Source organism: Lycorma delicatula, chromosome 12 (genome assembly GCF_047948215.1).
Source record: "Lycorma delicatula isolate Av1 chromosome 12, ASM4794821v1, whole genome shotgun sequence".
Lineage (NCBI taxonomy): Eukaryota > Metazoa > Arthropoda > Insecta > Hemiptera > Fulgoridae > Lycorma > Lycorma delicatula.
The window spans coordinates 47,375,786-47,400,255 of NC_134466.1; the positions used below are offsets into that span (position 1 = coordinate 47,375,786).

General features: G+C 29.8%; 1 protein-coding gene across 4 annotated transcripts in view; it reads left to right on the forward strand.

The window, feature by feature from the left end:
• The window catches only part of Mic26-27 (MICOS complex subunit 26/27), a 55,646-nt gene that overhangs the window by 26,794 nt on the left and 4,382 nt on the right, over positions 1-24,470 (forward strand). The window contains exons 5-6 of one of the 4 annotated variants that reach the window (XM_075379757.1): positions 1,202-1,458; positions 11,728-11,873. In XM_075379757.1, the coding sequence (XP_075235872.1) occupies positions 1,202-1,458; positions 11,728-11,793 (323 nt within the window). In that variant the 3' untranslated portion in view covers positions 11,794-11,873. Of the gene's footprint in view, positions 1-1,201; positions 1,459-11,727; positions 11,946-24,470 lie in introns of those variants that run through there. The other 3 variants (XM_075379758.1, XM_075379760.1, XM_075379759.1) reach the window with 3 other exon arrangements.

Here is a 24,470-nt window from a genome sequence, read left to right on the forward strand (position 1 = left end):
TTTGTTATTAGATAACTAACTACTGATCTTTAATCTCTATTATGATATTTAATTCTTTCAATGCTTTCCATAGATTAAATTTATTTATTGATTGTTTATTTATGATTGTTTAAACTGATTTGGAGAAGTAGTGTTTAGAATGTTGGTCATTCCTTGCCAGATCATCAAAGGTGGGGTGTGCACCCCACCTTTACTAGATTTTGATGAAAAGTTTTTGTGATGGCTAAATATATCACCCTATATTTTTTAGTTTCGTTAAATTTGCTTTAGTTTTTCACAGTCGATTTGAATATTATTCAATAATCACACATTGCCCGATTGTGCTACAACGAAACATATTTACTTCATTTCATTTGATTTAAGTGATTAAAGACTTCATAGAAGAGTCAAAATGGCGTATTTATTCTAATTTCATAAGAAATCCAAAAATTAAGTTAATATATTCTTCTGAAACGTCCAAGTTCTTGCTTAGTTTTCGCTTATTGTTATAAAAGTATAAATTTCAAAGATTTTACCAAATTTAAGTAAATATCAAAGTTAAAAGTCAAACCCCCACACACATGTAAAAGAAGTTATCCTGATCATTTATGCACTTTCTTGACATACTTACTTATTAACACAGCATATTTGACATAGTAATTGTAATTGTAAATTACAAAACAGAATGTAACCACAGTATGTGCAAACATATGAACATTTAAACAATATTGGTCTGTTTGCTAATTGTATGACTCAGAACTGGTCAAACATATCAAAACCTGCTGCAAATTTAATAATCATGCATGTAATACAACATGCTTATAAACATGCATGTTGTCTTCATAATACTAATCTCAGTTAGAAATCTTTTAAAATATTGTGTATATAACTTACGTCTAAATTTCAAAAGTGTCATCACACAAAAACTGTGGGTGATGGAAACATTCTGATTATATTTTCGAATTCATTTTAAAAAGTATGCTAAGTTCACAATAAACTTTCATCTGTCAAAATCTTATTTTGAACCCTATTGAATGATATTTAACTTGTTAGATTAGTACAATTTTTTTTTATCATTTGGTTAATAAAAATATTTATAAATATGAGGACATTAAGTAATTTTTTACAATATCATCTAATGTTTTAATAAATTATTTTAAAATTTACATTTGTTTATTTTAATTATATTTACATCTTATTTCAAATAATAATTATATTTCAGCATTAAAGGATTTAGCTGGTGTAGAATTAACTATACCAAAATTGAGTACTAAAAATCCATTTGAAATAATTAATATCTGGATTGGAAAGGAGAATGAAGTATCAAAAACATCACCTTCTAGTGCTACCTTATTACCACCAGTAGCTGAAACACCAAGCCATGTCGTACCGTTATCGTCAACTACATCTACATCAAAATCTAGCGGTATATCTCTCTCAACTAAGGATTTGTCTACTAGCATGACACAAAAAAATGAGGTAGCATGTATAAGCATGTTAACAATAAAAAAAGTAACATCATGATTTACAGCTCAACCAGAATTGAATTAATCTTAATGAAATTAATTTTGTTTTGTTTTTATTTTTTATGTTGCTTACTATTTTAAGTTTTTGCTCGGGTTTTTTTTTACGCTGTGTATCTGCTCATAGGTCATTCCATGAAAAATGATCTCATGTGTATAACTCTGAAATTTAATTTATAATTTCTTACATGCATTTAAATGCATTTTTTATAAAGTAAGTTATTGATACAGATGAAAATTAAGCCAAGACTATATGGGTAATCGAACCTGGAACTTTTATTTCAATAAGCCGATATTATACCCGCAATGAATAAGTTACATAGACAGCTCACTTTAAGCTTCTCTTTTTTTTTCTAATGTAATGACTCCTAGTAATTTGATGCTAATAATAAATTTTATTCTGTCGTAAATTATATTCAAACCTTATGATGTTTTTACTTATTTTTCAACATTTTTAGTTTTTTTTTTGTGATTTACAGTCCTGTACCAAGTGTTAACTGTTTCAGCTTAACACCATTGTTTTGGTCAGATTAATTCTAGTCTGTTCTGGCTGAACAGTACATATAGTTTTGTCTGATACTTCATGTTGCACATCCTCAGGATTGATAGAAAGGTTATTCTTTTAGAAACCTGTATCATTTCTCTGTTCTTTAATTCCTAGAGGGAAAGAAATTATTACAAGGTATATTTAATCTGGTCAATACAGAATCTTTGATCAATGTAATAACGTGCTGCTTCCATCTGGATGGTAAAGATTCCCTTTTTTCATAAATGATTGTGGGTAGGATGGATATCACTGCCAGGAAGAGATCTTAGATCATTCCTTTCTCTGGGTATAGTACAAGATCCAGCAGCAGATTTCTGCAGGTATCTGTTTATTTAATGAAACTCGATTTAAATGATTGATTAATGATAATTTAATACATTATTGCTGGTTTGCCTAGCAAAAATTGCCGCAATTACCTATTTTTTTTTTTAAGTGAATTAAATGTCATTTGAAAGAAAATGATTTGAAAAATGTAAAAAATAAATGGTTGCCAACTCTTAGTCAGCCGCAACCTTCAAATTTCCAGGTGTAATCAGGTATGTTATTGTTAATTATTTTCACTCATAGTGTTTTTAAAAAAAATTAAATACTAAATTGAAGTTTAAGTTTTTCTGTACATGATAATACATGGTTGTCTGTAAAAAAAATGGCCACAAGTAGTGGTTGCCATTATTTGAACTAATTACTTTTTTCTGGATAAGTGTGAACGAGAGAGAAGGAATGCGCATGCTGCTTTATGTTGTAAACAAGAATGCAGCGTGACTATCATATGCAGAAAAAATTAAACTTCAGATATTTTTGAAAACACGATAAGCGTAAATAATTAATAATATAACATACCTGTTTACACATGGCAACTTGAAGGTTGTGGCTGACTAAGAGCTGACAACCATTTTTTTTTTCAGATTCTTCACATAATTTTTTTTCCAAATGACATTTAATTTACTTAAAAAAATATAGTTGCAATTCGTTGAAATAAATTAATTAGAATATATTTAATTAAAGGTAATTATGGCTAATTTTTTCTAGGCAACCTGGCAATAATTTATTAAATTATCATTAATCATTCTTTTAAATTGGGTTTCATTAATAAAAAACAGATATCTGCAAAAATCAGCTACCAGTTTGTAGATTAGTAGGGTAGTTTGTTTTCCTTATCCTTAAGTCCTTTCTCATTATTGATTCTGTATATGTAAGTCTAATCATACTAGATTTCAGTTAATGATACTGTATCCTCAGTCAGTGCATCCGTGTAATCTGTTGGTTGAATCAGACTCATAACTTTATTTTCTATTCAGTGACTGTGTAGTAAGCCTATTAGCTGAAGGACCTGTTGTGATAAATCCAGATCTCTGTATCCTTCACAAAATACAAACATAAATAGGTTAGGTACTGCTGTAGTTAAAATGCAGCTCTAATCTAAGCATTTCTGTTCTGTGTTTCTGTTAAAAATTTTGAATACATCACTTTTATAAACTGATTTTAAAAAAAATGTTAATAGATGTAATTTCATAAAAATCTATGCTAAATAGTAAAATAAATTGGAGAATATGTTACAAAAATGTTTCCAAAAAGCTTACTTACCTGGCTTCAGTTTATATTGATTGACAAATCTCTGTGATTAATAGTCGACCTTCGTGGCAGAATGGTAGCATTCTGCCTTTAATTTGGATGTCAGGCATGGCATATTTCATATGTTACAAATTTCAATTTTTTATTCTCATGCCCAATTTTCTTTGTAAAGTTCTGTCGTGAATTAATTCAACAGACAAAAACCAAATAAACAATACTTATGAAACTATAAATAAGTATCTTTTGCTTGGATTTTTAGAATAAAATTTTACAGATTGGTGAAATTTTTGTACTTTGCATTTCCACTAATGTAACAAGTTGATTTTGTTGAAGGATTGGTTTATCACCCAATCTATTGATTCTTGTAAAGTAGAGGAATACATTAGGTTAAAAGGTTTGTTTACGAATGAAACAAAATGCTTTTCAGTTAATAATAAACAAGATTCAACAGTAATTGATAAACCTCCTACCTGATTTCATAGCTAATCTTTTCATGGGTAATTTAGAAATTAAAAGTAACCTTGAATTTCAACATTTCCTGCAAGTTTAGTTGAGATAGTTATTGAACATTTTTGTTATTTTGAGGAGGACAGTCTGGATTGGAGGTTTAAATAGTACAGATATAATAATAAAACTTAATTTACTCTTTCTGTCGAGTTTCCCTAGAAAGACTAATGCAGTTTGAATTTTTTTTATCCTTATTCTAAAATCTCACTAAAAAGTAGGCATGTTTGACTGTTAATTTGCCAAAATACTTTTTTCTTTATTTTTTTTAAATTTTGTTTTCACACATACATTATATACACATGTTTGTATGTAAATCATATATATGAATGTATACCTTTCTGTAGTGTGTATGATGATGATTGTTTAACAATTGAAACAGTTATCGAAGTTAAAATTTTTAAAGTGTAAAAGTTTTGAAAACAGTTTTTAGAATATAATCTTGATTTACAATTTAAGCTTATAATTCTGATATTAAGCAGACCGTTCCTTAAGCAATTTCTAACCATCTCATCACACCTACACCTGTAATGATTTAATTAAATATTCAAGTACTTTATTTACTTCATTAAAAAGAAAAGTTGCTGATTAATGTCCTTATATAATTATCATAATTTTTTGCTTGATAATATCATGCATAAGCTTGAAGCTTGTGAGTGAGATATGGAAATGCTCTATTATTTTGAAACTACAAGATATATAAAATTTTAATCTGTGTGTCCACTAATATAGGTTTGAAATCATCTTGCTGGTGAAGGTAACGTGCTCTTTCCCCTTTCACTATCTAAGGTTTCTCCTCATTCCCCCCTACACCATGGTAATAATACAGTACTGAATTGTTCCTTTTCTCTTTATAGACAAACGTTTTGTCAGCTCATCTTAATGTATTATTAGCAAAATATTTATTGCATTACACTGGTGTGCGTAAGAAGTTACTGTCTCATCTGAAACTTTTTATTTTACATAAAATACTTCCCTAATTTTCACACCAAAAATTTGAACAAATGCATTTCCATATTATGGAAATGGTACAACTAAATTTAAATATGGACTTGAAATCTGAAAAGTTTGTAAAACGTTATACAAAAACTAAATAAATTGTAATCTGAAAGTCAATATCACCTGAAATAAATTAAAGACTTCATCACCTGTTAAATATGTCGTATTTTTTCATCACTGTCATCTCTTGTAAGTTCATTAAAATATTTTTTCAGTGGTCGTCCTGCAATCCTTTATGAAAATCCTCTACTTGAAGGTTTTCTGCATGTCTTAATGCATTTTCTCTAGTCTTAATTGCCACTCCCAGTAAATTTTTTTTTTAAATGTCTAACTTTATACTGCCCATTGGATACACCTGTGTTGTAAAATTCTTGAGTGGAACTACAAACTATATTTTTATTATATTCCTCAAATCGTTTACCCAGCTTAAATGAAGAATTTATTTTCTGGGGCGATTCAAAAGAATGTTGCATAATTCACGTTGAGCTGCTGCATTTTCTTTACCTTCACGACAAAACATTTTGTACAGTATGAACTGTGTACAGCACACATTTGCGGCTTACTTCTTGTGTTTCATTAAAATCCTCCGTAATAGTAGCATTAGGTTTGCTATGCACATGTTCTTTTAAATAATTATACACCCTATAAATAATTTTCTTAGATTGCTTTTGAAGACAAGGACTGTTTGCTACCATTTTAACTTAGCATGGTTACTCAGTTAAAGTAACCTAATCTTCACAATTAAAGATCATGTCCAATTGATATAAAACCATAATTTGAAGTGGTCAAAATTATATTACAAAACAAAACTTGCGTATGCGATGACAAACATGGTGTAACAACATCTTGAAATAGTAAATGTATAGACCATTTAGAATAATTAAACAGAAAAATATAAATGATAATTATGCCAGTTTTTTATTTAACAAAAGATTTCCCTCTGTACCCGACTGTTACTCAATAACAATACAAAAAGGAATGAAATAGTTTGATCACGAAATAGATGGGAAAACATTTACAATTTCATAGAATGAGATAATGTTATTGTGTAAGTAGAATACCTCAAGTGGTATTGAAAAATTTTATTTCAATTTTTTGTGATTTAATTATCTATTGAAAATACTATATTTGAGTGTTGGCTTATTAAATTTCTGATGTGTAGTTAATGGTTGATGTGGTGATGTTACTGGCTTTACACGCTCCGTGCTGCTACAGAATAAGATTGGGGGGGGGGGAGTCAAGATATGAAGTCACTCATGACCTTCACCCACAAGATGATTTCAAATCTATTACAGTACAAATAATATCATTTTATAGGTAGAATAAATCAAAATAACACTTTTGACTAAATTTTGACAACAAAATTTCATTTTTTGTTTGTTACGAGAATATTGGTAGCTGAATATTATAGTATATATTATGCTGATTTTAAATATGTATATGAAATCAGCGTCGAGTAAAATAGGTTTTTCTACCAAGCAGAGTTTTGTAATTACCATTCTTTGTTGTAAAAAAAAAGGATTGTGACGTAGTATAACAATTATACATGCAATTTTTACATCCCTAAAATCTGCTTCTTTTGAATATTCTGGTATAGTTTTCTGTAGGTACATCATTCTTGATATTCCATCAGTAATCAGTTAGCATTGTTGGGTTCCATTTTCCCTGGTAGCATTTTTCTAGTTGGATATTTCCTGGTAAAAAGCATTCTCCATGTTCATCATTCACAGCTTCAATTAGAGAAAAAATACAGATGAGAATCTTGGATGTTTTGTGTGGTGTATTACATCCAAGTGGTTAATAGTTTTTTTTGAGATGCTCAGTAATAAATTCTTTGTAGTTTATCTTGGAAATCCTTATGATTTCCAAGGAAAACGTTTTGCAAAAATTTCCACGCAGCAACCTCTCACAGTCATTCAAACTGTCTTCAAATTTGATAATTAGTTTTCTTAAAATGATCCATTGTTTCAAAAAAAATTTTCATTAAACTTTGCTTAATATTTAGTGTCAAAAAGTAAACTTTTTCAGGTTTTACTACGGCTGGACTCAAAACATTCTCTCTACAGTCTCTTTTTGGCCTCCCTTTTTAACATGATTCTTCCTATCTGTGCCGTCCCACTTACACAAGAAGCAACAAATTTAGTAACAATATTATCAACCAAGTAATAATGCTATCACTTTCAGCTCCCCACAAATATGCCATAAATGTTTCTCATACTGAATCATATCCAACATAAGTTTAATATTTTCGTTCGACTCCTTCATGTAAGCTGCATGATCTAAAAGGATTGATGGTATATTATTTCCAACATGTCTGTAAAGTCACCATTCATCAGGATGGTACAAAACTCCCAAGGCTTCTAGTAAAGATTCTACATCATAACACTAAATAAGCTCTCATACAAGAAGAAGAAATTTTAAAATTCCCACAACCTTGTTGTAAAAGATTCCATCCTTTCAGTCATGATGTGAGAATTTCTGCTTGATTCTTGGATAAATTTAAGTCACGAATGAGATCATTTAATTCTGACTGATTAATTAAGTGTGATTCAGTATTTGTATTTTCTAAAAAGTCTTGGTCTTCTTTGTTGTCATCTGATAAATTTGTGCAACCTTCAACATTAAAAGCTTCATCATCACCTAATTCCCATATTTTTTATGGTAATTGGAATTGGAAAATATGAACTGTAAGACACTGGTGTTATAGTAGACAAAATATAAAAATATTTAACATTATGTCTAGTCTTATCTGTTATCCATGATATTTTCATTATACAAAATTAGCAGTCTGTGATGTAATCCTTTGATTCACTCCAACCCATTGGAAATGGGGGCATATGACAAGATCCATCCAATCAACCAACCAGTCAACAGCATTAAACATGAATTGCAACAAATTTGAGGAGCCTAGCACCTGTCTCTATGTCCATCAGATTTTACATCTTTACCTAATTTACATCCAAAATGTAGTGAATGTGAGTTTTTTATCAGTGAAGTTATGTTTCTCCTCTGAGAATTTACCTTGCCACAAATATAGCAGGAACTGTCAGGATGGTTAATGTAATTGCGTGCCTCAGTTTTTATTAAAATTTCAATGCAGTAAACACATTACATAACTTTATACATACATTAATGTAGTATATACACTAACTTTACAGGGAAAAATACAATCCTGACCCCATGTACTTTATGAAGTTCTGCAATTTGACCCATTTGGCCTGGTTACACCAATTAACTCAGAGATCTAACGCCCATTTGATAATATCAAACCAACGAATAGTCTCCTTGCACATCAACTTGTACTTTGAGCATTCATACGTTGAACATCATCCAATTGTCCACATTGTGGATACATTCCTGAGTCCACCAGGCCAAACCTCTGCAGCCTGTTCCTAAAAGTGCCTTGCTCAGAAAGATATTGCATCATGTACTTGCTTGGGTTTACCCAAGAGGTGCCTTGCAAATTAACATCTGGAAAGAGACCATGTATATATCGTCCGCCCTCTGCCTCATCCCTTCTGGCCTGCTGCAAAGCCATGTTGTTCAATTTCTCAAATATTTTCAGAAGTTAACTCACTTAATTGACAACATAATGCTGTTGCCTCTCTGATGATCGGTTTCACACCCACAATCACCAAGATCACCTCCCATGAAATCATACGGTAGCTGCCTGCTACTATTAGCAATATTAGGCACTGAGCCCTCAACAATAAATCCTGATAGCTTTTGAATTTTACCCCATCTGCCACCACACATAGCATAATTGCTTCGCAGATGCTCTTATACAGGATACTAATGGTCTTAGTTAAGATCCCAATCAGCATTGACCACATGTCAAATACCAAAGAAGGCAATGCAGGCCTTTCCAGCAACGTATTGAAGGTGATTCTTAAATTACATTTTGTCATCTAGAAACACCTCCAAGGTACTTTTGAACCTGAACATACTTTATACGCTGGCCTGCCATCAAAATACAGACTCACCGACTCACTGCCAAATGGCCTTTGAGGAGCATCATTGTGGTCTTCTTGGGCCTGAACGTTACATTATGTTGATGACCCCGCAGCTCAAGTGTCCTGTAAGTCTGAGTGGCTTGGAGCTCTACCTAACTCCGCAAGCATCCTTCAACTAGCAGGAGCCTATCGTCAGCATAAGCTATGATGCGACACCCGCTGGGCAACCTCAGTCGCAGAAGAGACTCGAACTCCACCACCCGCAACAAAGGACCCAACACGCTGCCCTGGGGACAACCCTTGGAAAGCATCTTGCCTACATCATGGCTGCCCTCGTGGAGCAGCAATCCCGATCACTGAAGTATCTTTGCATTACCTGCAATTCACTCAGTGCATTCTCTTCTCTGTAGTTTATAAATGGTCAAAGGCCACCACAGATTATTAAACGCCCCAGAAATGTTCAGGAAGATTCCCAGAACATATTTCATTTCACTAGTTGTGTTACCACACCCATCACACAGAGTATGGCATCCTCAGTTCCTTTTTGGGACGAAACCTATACTGATTCTCCAACAATAAGCCATGCAAGGTTAACCTCCCATTTATACAAAGGTACAGAACCTTTTCAAAAACCTTACTAATAACTGGTAGTAGTGTCAAGGGCCTATATGATGAACTAATGAATCCTTGTCCACCTTTAAAAAATAATTTTTCAACTCCTCTCTTCCAACAACCAGGAAGCATCTGCAGAACAATAGAATTGCAAATTGATAAAAAGAAGTAGCTTCATCACTAAATGTAGCACATGAGAACTTAAATTTGATTTACGTATATTTTTCTTTCAACAACTCTTTCGGAGGAAAGCATAAGGCATAATCATACAGTAAATATTCACCATCCCTCATGAGATTAAAGCACTTAAAACCAGATTTGAACTACATCAGAGATTTTGTGTTTATTAGCCTAAGAAAATGCTGCAATAAAAATTTCTTTAACCAAGAATTGAAAGAGCCGTCTGAGAACAGGAATAATGTTCCATATTCAGAATAGTGTTGCACTAGAATTTTAAATTGGTCAGTTAGATGCCCATCAAAGATTTTCAGTTGCACTAAATACCACTATGAAAAAAATAAAAACAAAGCCTTCATAATTTCCTTAATAAAATATATTTTACAAGTTTGTACACTACAATAGTAAAATATTATCATAAAGAGGTACAAAACATGCATTATTTTCTACCTGATGGTTCCATAATACTTGGAATGTATGGAAAGTAAAATACCAATGGTCAAAATTATTCATACTTGAATAAATTCCTACGAATAGATATAGATCTCTAAATGCTGATTAAAGATTTGTGTTACTTTAAGTGACTTTACATCTACAAATGTAGCATTTGTTAGTAATTTTTATATGTTGGTATTAATCTTTTTTTTAAATCATTTAAAATGTCTAAAATCAGATTAGAGATCTAATTGAAGAAAATTAATAGAATTCTGAAGTATCTTACAGTAAACAAAATTATTTATTAGATTTTTCTAAATTTTAACTACTGTTTTATCCATTACACATTCATTTCATTATACTTTTATCTTATTAATGGACTTCAGTAAAAGGGAAGGAAATTTTCAATTTGATTTGTAGTAGTACCTCTTTTCCAAATGGATGAATTGGATAACTTTTTTTGTGGAGAAAATTCCCCTTGTCATGTCATAAGTTTTCCTTATAACATATGAAAGATTTTTTAAATGAAAAATTTCATTACACAGATGATAAAGGCATTTTTATAAGAAAATTATACAAAGAACGTAGGTATATTTAGATAACTGTAATTAATTTAATACATATTTCCTGCATTCCTAAAATAACTAACCTTATACTCATTAACAGTAGTTATGTTATTTGTATGAACTCTTTTTATGTTGCATTAAGATGTTGGTTTTATACTTTTCATATTTCTTGTGAACAACTTTTTTACATATTAATTTTTTATAGGTATGAATATTTTTTAATCCACAATTTTACTATTTTTATAATCTAGGCAAAAATAAACATTAATAAGTTTCTTAATTTGGTGCTGACTTCAAAAAAATCAAAATTTAAAAAGTGTTTATGAAGACCTGAAGAACAACTGCTAATTTTTTTATATAAAGAGAGGTTAAATTACAGCCTTTATCATTTTTTTTTTTTAAAGAGTGTAATAATAAAAATCTTGTTTTCATTCCTTATAGAGCTTTTAAGTAAATTTTTAATGGATACTAATTTTTAGTATCTTTTTAATGAATCGCGGTAGTTGAAAACTAAAACATATATACAGTTCTCATATTTTTATTGAAACGAATTTAATTCTCTTGTGCTTTATGATGATAATAATGCTTTATGATTATAATTAACAAAAATTTTTAAATTAAAATCAATCTGGTTACTGTGCAATTGAAATCATTCACTGTTAAAGTTAAGGTTTGCTCATAGAAAAAAAAAACATCTGATCATTTGACATGGAATGAACCTTGTCTTCCTCTGTATATCTTTTTTCTTTCATTTATTTTGATAATCATTCATTTTGCTTATTATTTTCTGTAGTGTTTTAACAAATATCAAGATATTGAGGTTTTTTTTTCATTCATAACAATATCAAATAATGTTACAGATGATGATGATGATGATGATGAAGACCTCCCTCCTAAGTCAGACCAACCTCAAACTCATAATGTAAATTCAGTATTGAGTTACGATGTAAATAATTTATTAAATCATAGCAAGAATGCTACTAAATTAAATAGGAATGAACCAATATTTTCATCATCAGATGAGATTATTTTTCCAAAAATTACAACAATTGCTGCTCATCAGATACATAATGTTGATGTTAGTAAAGATAGTAATAATAATAATAATAATAATAATATCAATAATAATAATAATAATACTAAAAATAGAGGTGTGTATTTTTATAATAAAACAACATAGCTACAAAAAAATATATTATAATCAAAAATAATTTATTTTTTTAATGTAATTTGTCTATAGTTACATAATTATTTAAATATACATTTTATAAAATATGCATTTTTATTTAAATTATTATTGAACAGTAATTCCCAAGTGACTTTTTTTTATATAAGCCTCTCTTACATATATAAATATATCTATCTCTGAACTTAAAATTTTTAATATTTTCTCATTTAAAAAGAAGATTATATAAAAATATAGCTTTGTTTTGTTAAAATTGATGACAAACATTGAATTTTATCTCTTTATTAATATAAAATGCTTCACTTTTGTTCTTTTTTTTTTATTCATCTTTAGTACAAATTGAGAAAAAAGCTCTCCTTTTGTATGTAATTTTAAATATGAAAAAATTACAAATGTTGGTTATATAAAGTAAACAGTATTGATCATTATTTTTTTACATTTAAACTACTATCATATCATTATGATGGCTTTTAAAATATCTAGTTTGAGGTTCGATTCCCAGTAAGTATGTCTGGCACTTTTCATCTTATAACAGCTGTTTAATTATTATTATAGTAATAATAAACTAGTACATGATGATTTGAAAACAGGTATTGATTCAATAATGGTAATTCTTCAATAATTTTTTTATTGCCAATAAACTATTATTTACGTAAATTTATTAATGAAAAATAACTATTGCCATATGGTAAACTATAATTGGTCTCAACATGGAATAATATGATGTCCATTTATAAAAAGTAGAAAAAATTAGTGAAATAAATAAAAATCCTTACATTTGATTGTAGTGTTATATATCTTTTTAAGGATGATTTCTTGTAACTTAGACCCAGTTTTTTTCTGATATTTAAACGTTTTATTTCATACTGTTAAAAGATTTCTCAGAGAACTTAGGTAAAAATATTATAAATTTTCCCACATTCCAGCAAGTCATACTCAGGAGTACTGTGGTATTTCTCTGCTGTGTTTTCAAGATCCAGATTTATTTTTTATTGTTTGAAGATGTTTGAACATGTTTTAAAAAACTGCATTAAATATTAAAAAATGTTTGTTTAAATTTTTAATTTTTGAAATCTGTACAAATTAAGGCTTTTTTTGATGTGATACATAAGCTTCATTGAAGCTTGTAAATAGAATTATGGAACAGAAATGTTGTAATTTATGAAAATACCACAATTCAAACCTGATTGGGATTCAAACCTAGGTTTTTGTGGATTAAAGGCTGTGACTACCATCCACTACTACCAAATTGTTGGTAGTTGTTTGATTTTTAATCTGCCATAAACTTCTCAAAAGTTAACATCTAAAGAATTGTTGAAAAAGTTTTAAGTACCCATTTTTTTTTAAAGACTGTTTTATATATGCACTAGTTGATTGGGGTTTGCTTCACTCTAACCAGGAAACTCTGCCCCTGGACCCTGAGGCCCAGATTGGTGCAGATGAACCCTGTGGCCAGGGCCACAGCACTCGCCCTGCTCACTCTTCCCTTCTAACCAGGACACCTGCATTGTTCATTACAATCATGGTTGTGAGAATAATACTAATAAATAAGTTAAAGTATTCAGGCTTTATAGAAACCTGAAAAAAGAAACTTAAATTACAAAGATAGAATAGCAGTAACTAAAAGTACACAGATCTTTAGGAAAACTTCACAATTTATTTCTGTTGCCATCATGACTGAAATTAATATAATTTTGAATCTTTTCTTTAATGAATATCTTAAACTGACAACTTCATCTCCAAGGAGGCTAGAGCCTTGGTCTATGACTTTCCCTGGGATAACACAAATGTATCCTGCAAATTTGAAAGCTATTGGTTCTCACTAGATGCAAGAACATAACAAACTTTCAGCTTTATTTATGAGATATATATATATATTTTTTATTTGAGCATTCTACGTAATTCAATTTAGCACAAAGCCTAAGGTTGGTAATTTTAAACATAACAAAAAACATTATTTTAATTTTTGCTAAAATGGAAAATAAGTTTCTAGGTTATGCTGTAAACTGCAACTGTACTATACCTGAAACATCTCAGCAGAAATCAAAAGGTGTTAAATAAAAATAACATGACATGACTAAAGCTATATGTATTATATAACAGAAAACCAACAACAATTTCTGAACCTGCAAAATTATCTAGATTATGGATAGCCAATGTGTTATAAAATTTATAACATAAAAAATTAGTATTTTCTCTACTATGTTTACTTTTTTTTTGTTTTTTTATTTTACATGTGGCATAGTTTTCTTTAGTTTTTAGTTCCTTGGTGAACATAGCTAGAATAGCTGTATTAAAAGGGAAAGAATGGTATGGTGATAATGTGAAAAATAGGATAGCAGGATTTTGCAAGTTTTTATGTTTTAGGGTCCAACTAGTTCATCTAGACCAACAAAACATCTGTATATGTTAACTTTGTGTGTCGCACTGCTTTTGGCCTTATACCTCAATATTGACCAAACCGATTTGGTTCAAATATTTTTATATATAAGGAATTGATCATTAATTTTTTTTTCAAAATTTATTAAGAAGGTGAGGAGATAAAAAACCAATTTTGATTTTGTTAAGAAGCATTTTACTAAAAATTTGGGTGTTCTGATGCTTAAAGCTTAAAAAAGTTTTTTTTATTATAAAACCTAAAAAATAAATAAAAAACCCCATGAATTTTTTACTTATTTGTTTGAGTATAAACAACAGAACTCTATTTCTTTGTACGTTTTATTTTTAGTATCTTCAAATACATATTTTAGTACTTTCTATTAATTTTTTGATTATACTGTAGTCAGTGTTTTACCATGGTTTCCCTTGATTCATTCAAGCAGGTATTGGGGCAGTTGTTTTTTCTCTATAGAGTGTTTACCTACCTTTCATAATTTTATAATCTACGAGGTGCAGTTCAAAAGTAAAGGCCAATTAGGAACAAAATGAGAGTTAAAAAAATGAAAAATTTATTACTGTTTTCAAATACTTACACATTTACCACAGTTGAGAAAATGACAAATTTATTGTTTCAAATACTTAAACATTTACTTTAATTTTTTACATAATCACAATTTCGTTCTAAACCCTTCTGATATCTTGAAACAAGCTTCTACAAACCTCTGCATAAAATTCTTCTGCCAGGGAATATAGCCACTTTTGCACCAAGATTTTCAACTCTTCACTTTCCTTGAGTTGTTGAGACGCAAGCCAGTTTTTGGGTATAGAAAGAGATGGTAGTCACTGGGTGTGAGATCAGGACTAGAGATTAAAAATCTCCACCTGAATTATTGAATTGTTTCTGTTTTGTGTGGACATGCATTTCATGAAGTGCAGTTTCTGATCTCCTCAGCATTCCCCATCAACGATTTTGAATGACACAACATAGTTTAGAAAGTGTTTCACAAAAACTTAAGATGTGATGAAAGTTCCAGGTTCCATGAAATCAATCAAAAGTACACCATTTTTATCGCAGAATACAGTTGCCATGATTTTCCTTCAAGACTGGGCTTGTTTGAATCTTTTCAGTTTAGGTCAACCAGATTGACACAGCATGGTTTGCGTTTCATCTCAGCATTGACGTACGAAATTGAAGTTTAATCATCAGTGACGATATGGGGAAAAAATTTGTTTCCCTTGTGGTTAAGGCAGTCGAGAAAAGCACGTGAACTTTGTCAGCACTTGTCAATATTTTCAGCACCCATCGTGCACACAGTTTATGATAGCATAAAGTGTCATCATGATTCTAAACAACGTTGTCTTGAAACTAATGAAAATTCTACAGAAAGATTGCTGATTGTGAAGCGATGATTTTCTCCCTCTTTTGTATTTACATGTTAAATATGGCCATCAGTTCGGACACAAGGCCTGCCACTTCTCTGTTTTTCATGAACATTTGAATGGCTTTCCTCATACTCATGACACTATCACCTCATTTTTTTATTTTTTTCATTGTGGTAGCATATGTTTCAATAATTGACTGTGAATTTCAGCAGCACTATGTCCTCTTAGATTTAGAAATCTAATCACTGATCGAACTTCATAACTGCAAATTTTTTTTTTCCGCACTCATTTTAACATGCTGTCTTGCAAAGGCAAACAACAATGAATTGATTGCAACGTGGCAGTTACATGCCCAACAGACCACTTAAGCTACTGAGCATGCACAAACTAGTGCTGCCAATTTCTATTTATAACTTTTGAACCACGCCTTCTATATAATGTATAATTATATTCTGAACTAAATAAAATATTTTCATTTTCTGATTTGAAGAAAAATTGGAAAAATAAATTTATAATTGAAGATGTTATAAATGTTCCAACGTATAAGATAAAATCCACTACAATACTAATTAACATAACAGATTATTAACATATTACAGGTTTATTTTAAAACCCCAATTCTGTAATTTTTACTGTCCAATAAATTCATTATTAAAGAAATTTTGGGCTGCCCAATTTTATAGAAGAAAAGATCAGGTTTTTTATTTTATTTTTTTTTTTAATATTTTTATTTTATGTTAGAAAATGTATTAAATCTTATCTGGTTTTAATGAATATTAGCGCAAAACAGAAAGAAATGGAATAATACATGAAACCAGTCAGATTCTTTAAAAAACATAATTTATTTTTACCTTTCATTTTTAAGATGTTTTTAAAAACTATCTGCTGTGACAAAAATCATATTTACATGTCATAAAAATGTAATCAATAAAAAAATTGTAATTTTATTTCTTTGTGAACTTTTTGTGGCCTTGTCTGTGTTATATGAGATGTGTTTTTAAAGTAAGGTCTGTATTGAAATAAACAAAACTTAAGAATATTTATTTCTTCCTTTCTGTATAGCTGTCTTCAACTTTCAACTCATTTTTCATAGCATTTCACTAGCTTTTTCATTCCCTTTTAAGAGATTCCACTGCCAGTGACTTAAATCAAGCAGTGATGTAATCTTTCAATTTGTTGCCATTGTCAAATCTTTGTCATTCAAAGTCATTATTTAAGGTGGAGAAAAATAAGATAATTACTGGGAACTGGATGCCTCGCTATCTAATTTGCTATGTTTATGACAGGCATTGTTATACAAAAACAAAACCCTATGATATAGCAACCAAAGTCATTTTGTTTTTTATATGTATTCTAAGATTTTTTTTAATGTTTCACAGTACATATCGGCATTTACAGTAGTTCCACAATAAGCTAAATTTGACAAGCAAGACAAAAATCAGTAGCCATAAGCTTCTTCATTCTATGAGATTATAAATGTTGCAATTGCATTGACTGCTGCTTTTCATAATGTCGCAAAAATTCATGCGCTGCAGTATCATTTTTTCTTGCGTGTGTTTAACATCTCACCACCCATCTGGCATACAGTTTTTCAGTCAAGACATCATAAAGCAGAGATTTTGAAACATCAAGACAATTGTAACATAGAGAAGTGATAAGTTTCTTGAATTTTTTCATCAATTTTTTCAATCAAACCATCTGTTATCACTGATACCTTTTTTTTCTGTTTAGCCTCCGGTAACTACCGTTTAGATAATTCTTCAGAGGATGATATGTATGAGTGTAAATGAAGTGTAGTCGTCTTTTACATTCTCAGTTCGACCATTCCTGAGATGTGTGGTTAATTGAAACCCAACCACCAAAGAACACCGGTATCCACGATCTAGTATTCAAATCCGTATAAAAATAACTGGCTTTACTAGGAGTTGAAGGCTGTAACTCTCGACTTCCAAATCAGCTGATTTGGGAAGACGCATTAACCACTAGACCGACCCGGTGGAGTTATCACTGATACCTGGCTGCTACATTCTTACCCTTCTCAAAAGAAAGACCACTGTCTTACTTTAGCATCACTCATAATATTTTGCCTATAAACATCACAAATTTCTCTGAGAATTTCAGAATCGTTTTTCAATATCAAATTTTGATTACTCTTTTTACTTAACACTTGGTAAGATAACAGATTGTACCACCCAATACAAATGGATGAATATAAACCATTAACAACAAAATTATTAAACTGTCGTTGCTAACAGATGACTATTAATTGAAATGACTGAGCTACACAAGATCATATGTTTACATTGCTTATTTATGCAGTAAATTCAAAGCAAATTTCACTTTAAAAACATCATATATTAGATATGCTCAGAAAATAACCAAACTTAATTATTTAATCTTCAAAGTACTCCCCTCCCCCTACTCACACACTTTTCCCAGCGATGTTTCCACTTTGCAAAGCAGTCATGGATAGCTTCATTTGAAATGGTCTTCAAGGTCTGTGATGAATTAGCTGTAGTGTCATTAATTGTCTTAAAACAGCATCCTTTCATCACTGATTTTATTTTGGAAATAAGAAAAAATCACAAGCCACTAGGTGCCAGGTCTGGTGAGTAGGAAGGGTGAGGGAGGACAGTCGTCTGATTTTTGGCACAAAACTGATGAATTGACAAAGCTGAGTGTGTAGGCACATGAGTTGTCTCGCCACAGCTCTGGTCTGTTTTGCAGGTTTTTTCATGTAACCATTGCAAAATGCATTGTTAGTACGCTGGTTCACTGTTTCACCTTGAGGCAAGGAATCAAAATGTACAATTCCAGTAAAATCGAAAACTGAGATTATCACTTTGACACTGGATTGAGATTGATGTGCTTTCTTGGGGCGTGGAGATCCTTTGTCAAATCATTATGGTGATTGAACTTTTGTCTCTATGTCATAGCCATAAACCAAGCTTTCGTCTCCCATCACGATCCTTTGCATGAATGTTTCATCCTTATTGGCTTGTTCAAGAAGTTGCTGACAAACTTCTACTTGATGTTCTTTCTGCTGTACGATCATCAAACGAGGAACACATTTTGCTGCAACTCTCTGCATGTTCAGTTTAATTAAAATGTCATGGCATGATCCAATTGAGATGCTAACTTTTTCTGCAAGTTCTCTGACAGTCAATCGGCAATTTACATGCACCATATCATTGATTTTCTGAACACGGGTGTCATCAGTTGCAGTTTAAGGCCTTCGTGGTCGAAGGTCATCTTCAATTGACTGGCAACCACTTCTAAATCATGAAAACCATTTGTAGTATTGTGCGTATGACCCAGAGCATCATCTTCATAAGCTTGTTACAAAAGTTGAAACATTTCTGTGAAAGTTTTTCCCAGTTTTACACAAAATTTTATGTTGTATCTTTGCTCCTGAAAATCGGACATTACAAAAATCTCTACTAACACTAACAAATAACAATAACACGAAAATTAAACAAAATATCAACAATCCAAGAACATGTGGTTACAGAGGAGGTTATGGCGGAACACAATGCTGCCAATTGAATGTCACTAAATATCTCTATTGACACATAATTAAAAATGTTCGGTTATTTTCTGAACAGACCTCTTATTTGATCTTGTAACAGTATCATGTAACAAGACGTCAACAAAATCATAAATATATATTTATCTATATAATTAATAATATTAATTACATGTTGTCAAACAAACATAATATTAATTACATCTTTTAACATAAGATCAAAAGGAGCCTAATCAGACCCTTATGTAGAAGTTGTTATAAAATTATTTTTAATTATAGTTAATTGGTGCCTCTGAAAGTTTTTTTTTTCAAATTTTGTCATATAAAGCTGTTTTTTAGCAGTTAAGCAAAACTTCTCACAGAAGTGCAAAAAAATGTTTTCCAATATTTTACAGAAAAACTGATCACACACACATATATATATATATATATATATATATATGTGTGTGTGTGTGTGTGTGTGTGTGTGTGTGTGTGTGTGTGTGTGTGTGTGTGAAAAATTGCATATAATTTAAATTTTAGTTTATTTTTAAATATATTAATTTATCCAAGTATGAAGTATTGAAATTTATTTCCTCAAGCCCTACTGAATTAAATTATTTAGAATATGTCTGCTTAGATAAAATTGTAATCTCCTTAAATAAAAATTTAATCTCTTTTTTCAGAACAGACTTATTCCATAGAGCAAGAGCAATTTTTTTTGTCAGGAAACAATATTAAGAAATTGTTAGCAATAAAATGTGACTGGTTTAATCTGGTCTTAATTTATTTACTTTAGTGTAAAAAAAACCACCCCTAACTTTGCCACTCCAATATACGTAGAGGTATTATTACTTCATACCAGTCAGATCAGATTGGCTATATTATCAATTTTTTTTTAAATGCTATTTAGTGTTCCCAATCTGTAACTATTTTTATGTAGTTTTCTTCTATTATATTTGTTAATATGCTATATTATTAAATACAGTATTTTTATTTTTCCTTTTCATAGGTTTTTTGTATTCTTTTTTGTTTTCTATTTATTGTTTTATGTTGTATTATTTTGTCTATATTTTGTGATTGTGTTTTGTTGTGTAGTCTTTTGTATGAATTTTTTTAAACAATTGTATTATATATAATTATTTAATTATTATTTTGTATGATAACCAATATATAATATTCCATTATATAAACAAATATGATTATTTGTTTATGTTTCTACATAAATTACTATTGCATATGTTAATATAGATGCAAATTTATTTCATATAAAATATACGCAATTCTTAAATTTAATATTATGAAGTTTGTAATATTGCTTATGAAACTTTACATCCTGTCAAAGTTAATAATAGTACATAACCAACTGCACTACTGCTTGCTTAGTACTGTAATTATTAAACAAATCATTGTGGAATGATTTTTTGTGTTTGTGTATTAGTATTTCAGCATTTGGATATTATTTATGGTTTTAAGCTTTGCATGGAAATGGTTACACATGATTTTTTTTTAATCTTAAATATTTCAGGCTGGTAGTTTAGTTGCATTTTTTAATATTTTGTTATATAGGAAACAGGAAATTTAAAACAAGGAAAGTAAAAATTAAAGAGATTTAACATTAATATTAAGATAGCTCATTTCCAACAACCTTCTCTTCTTTCAATTGTAAAAAAAAGGGGGCGGAAATCACTTGATACCATGTCAGGACTTACATGACACATTGTCCAAATCTTGAAGAGATGGCGTATTTTGTTGACTTTATAAAATTATTTTCTTGAAGCAAAACCGTGCTTCAAGAAACTTGGATCTCTCTGCTTATCTAAAGTTAAACTGATAACGTGAATTGATTTTTGACTTACATCAGTTATTTCAGTGACTTACATTTGTATACTCAAAATTTATCTTTTAATTAAGAATTATACTTCTGTATCCCAGAATATGGTCATTATTTTTTCTTGCAGAAATGTGAATTTTGAATCTTTTTGAAGAAAATTACTGTTGTTTTATTACTAAACCTTACTACTTATTCTCAGGTACATATTGATAAAGCGCCATATCTTGTCAGTTTTACTATTATTGTCAGAAGTGAACATTTACATTTTTTTCCTTTTTGAAACAATTCTGTTTGTCTTGTGTCAATTCAAGTGGAACCCAACCAACTTAAATTTTTCACAAATTTAATATGATTCATGAATGATTGAAAATTCAGGCTTAACTTATATTAAGCTGATTTGAAATTTAAGTAATATTGAATTTCCTTACCAAACATTTTTCATGATACCTTGAAATCTAGTCATTTACTTTTTGACCTAGTCTATTGATTATTGCAGATTTGCCCTTGAGCCTGTTATGATAGTTATTTATAAATAAATGCTGTTAGAGCAAATTTAAATTTTATAACGTTACATTTTTAGACTTATTTTAAACATTTTTTATCTTTGTTACCATTCTTAATGATTGTTGCTGTTCTCACACTGATATCAGCTCTTGTTATTGCTGATGGTTCTTATAATTAGCTAGACATTTGCTTTGAATATCAAGTTCACGTTTCATCTGTTTGTGGATCACATTGTGTCTGTAAATATTAAGTCTCTTCATTTGTTTATAATGCTGTGTTTTAAATACCAATTGACGAAGTCAATATCTTCATCGATAGACGATGAAGATAGTATGTATTGGAGGATAAGTGTGTGCAGATGGAATGAAAACTAGTGAAATCGTAAATGAAGTGAATATGGCTGGTCATTGCAAAGGACCAAAACTCTCAAGAAGAGGTCTACATTTTTTAAAAATAAATTTAAGCCTTATTTACTATTATGGAAAGGATAGAATTTTCGTTTTAGTTGTGATATTATTTTGTAAGTAATAATATATTTATTTTATTGGACCATGTTGTTTGACGATTATATTCTGGGTAATAAAATCTTATTAAAGTGTATGAATATGCAAAAACATAAAATGATATACGAAATGAACTGACATAATTAAAACCCAACAAATTTTTTGACAATATTAAAAGCATATGTCTGCCTAATTAAAAAAAAAACTGCTAGTTCAATTTATTGTTATGAAGTTTTACATTTTTGAATTGATTTAACTTAAAATGAGTATACCTATAGTGATTGATTATCAAAATGTCTGCACATTTTACTCCCTCTGAATGAAGCTAATAATAATATATTACGTGCTTAATTTCTTTCTTGATACAAGCAGACAGCAAAGTACCAGTTAGAGATTAACAAGAGTTGTAAATATTGAAACACTACTTAAAGTATCGCACAGATACCAGTTAGAGATTAACAAGAGTTGTAAATATTGAAACACTACTTAAAGTATCGCACAGATTATTGAGGTTATATAATAGTTCGCATTAACCAACCCTCCTCCTATTTTTGTTAGTTGATGAACAAAAATTTCCCTTTATATTTATATAACTATTCCTCTTTTATTATTCCTTTATTATTATACAATTACATCTTACAGAAAAAATTTTCTAAATATTATTTTTTAATATTTACATTAATATGAAACATCTCATTAAACAGAATTCAGCATTAAACATTCAACTATTAAAAAAAATGTCAAATTATTGTTTCTCAGAGAATGTAATTTTTTTATAGTAAATTATAATTTAAGATATCATTAATTCATAAGGATGCATAATTGCCAAAATGAACAAAAGAGTTTAAGAACTTTTAGAAAAGATATATTTATACTATAGTTTGCAGTATACATTGTAGTGATATACATGTATTATATGTCCATTATATTATTTTATAAATTTCTTGTATGGAATGATCCTAGAATTATGTCATTAATTTGACTGGTTTAATGGCTCACTAATTTCTTTCTGTTGTTTCATCAACCCTTAACACAAGTTATGAAATATCCTAGGTTTCTATTTGAAACTTATCTTGTGTAATAAAACTTATCAAGATTATTAGTGATAATATATATACAACATTACAATTGAGTTCTGAATTCTTAAAAATTACTATACTTCATATTCAGTAAAAGTTTCTTCAGGCATTAAAAATATTTGCTTTTACTAACTGCATAAATAATATAATCACCCAAAGTACAAACTTGTCATTAATTCTAATTAAAAAACACACAGCTATGCAGGGGTCACACTTGGTGGCTGAATAGTACAAAAATTCATTCTCTTTTCTACTGTTTATAGTTGAGGATGTGATCCAGTTAATTCTACAAGTTAAATTTTAATTCAGCTTTATTTCTTTCTTGTAACATGGATTTATTAACAATTCATTTAGTCAACTTAACGTTGAATATATCACAGTTACACTGTTACAAATAAAGGACACAACTAAATAAGATTTCAAATCCTTGCTAAATAAAGTTACATCATAAATATATTAGAGATTTTATGACTTGCCTACTTACAGCAGTGCTACCTTTTTATTACTGTAATAAATCTATGTACCATTTAAGGAGACAAACATAAATTCTGATTTTGGAATATGTGTGTCGTACAATGCACTGCAGTTTGTTTATTTGACTGGTGTTTAACACAATCATGGTGGTTGTGTATGCCACAATACACTTTTTTTCTTAATTGGCTTGAGATTCTTTTAATCCCAAAATATCAATAAAATAATATAAAAACTAATAAACTGCTGTCATGTTCAGTGACTAAAAGCGATATATGACATCCCTTGACTTGTAATATCACCCTTGCTCATCACAGTGCCATTTGGGTGGCCCGGTGTAGTCTTATGTTTTTTACTGCCTTATGTTATAAGGTCTTAGATTCTATTCGGTATCTCTTAGTGAAAAGTTACATTTATAAGAAAAAAAAGCTGATAGCACAGTTGTAGGACTTTCCTGTCACATGGCTAAAGTCTTACAACTGTGGATTGTTTCTGATGCACGGCTTACATGCTCAACTTAATTAAAAATATTTATCATTTTATTTAAATATAATATTTTTTTGTTTATTTAATTCTATGGTTTTAACTAAAGCGCACGATCATAGTATTTAGTTGGCGCTGATGGCGTTGTCACTAAACTAATGTAATTTCAAAACTTATATAACACAATTTTCACTTGTACAATTGGCAGGCTGGTGTAGCCTGAGGTTTGACACTCCAGGTACCAATTGATTGAGTTTTAAGATCCAGCCAGACTAA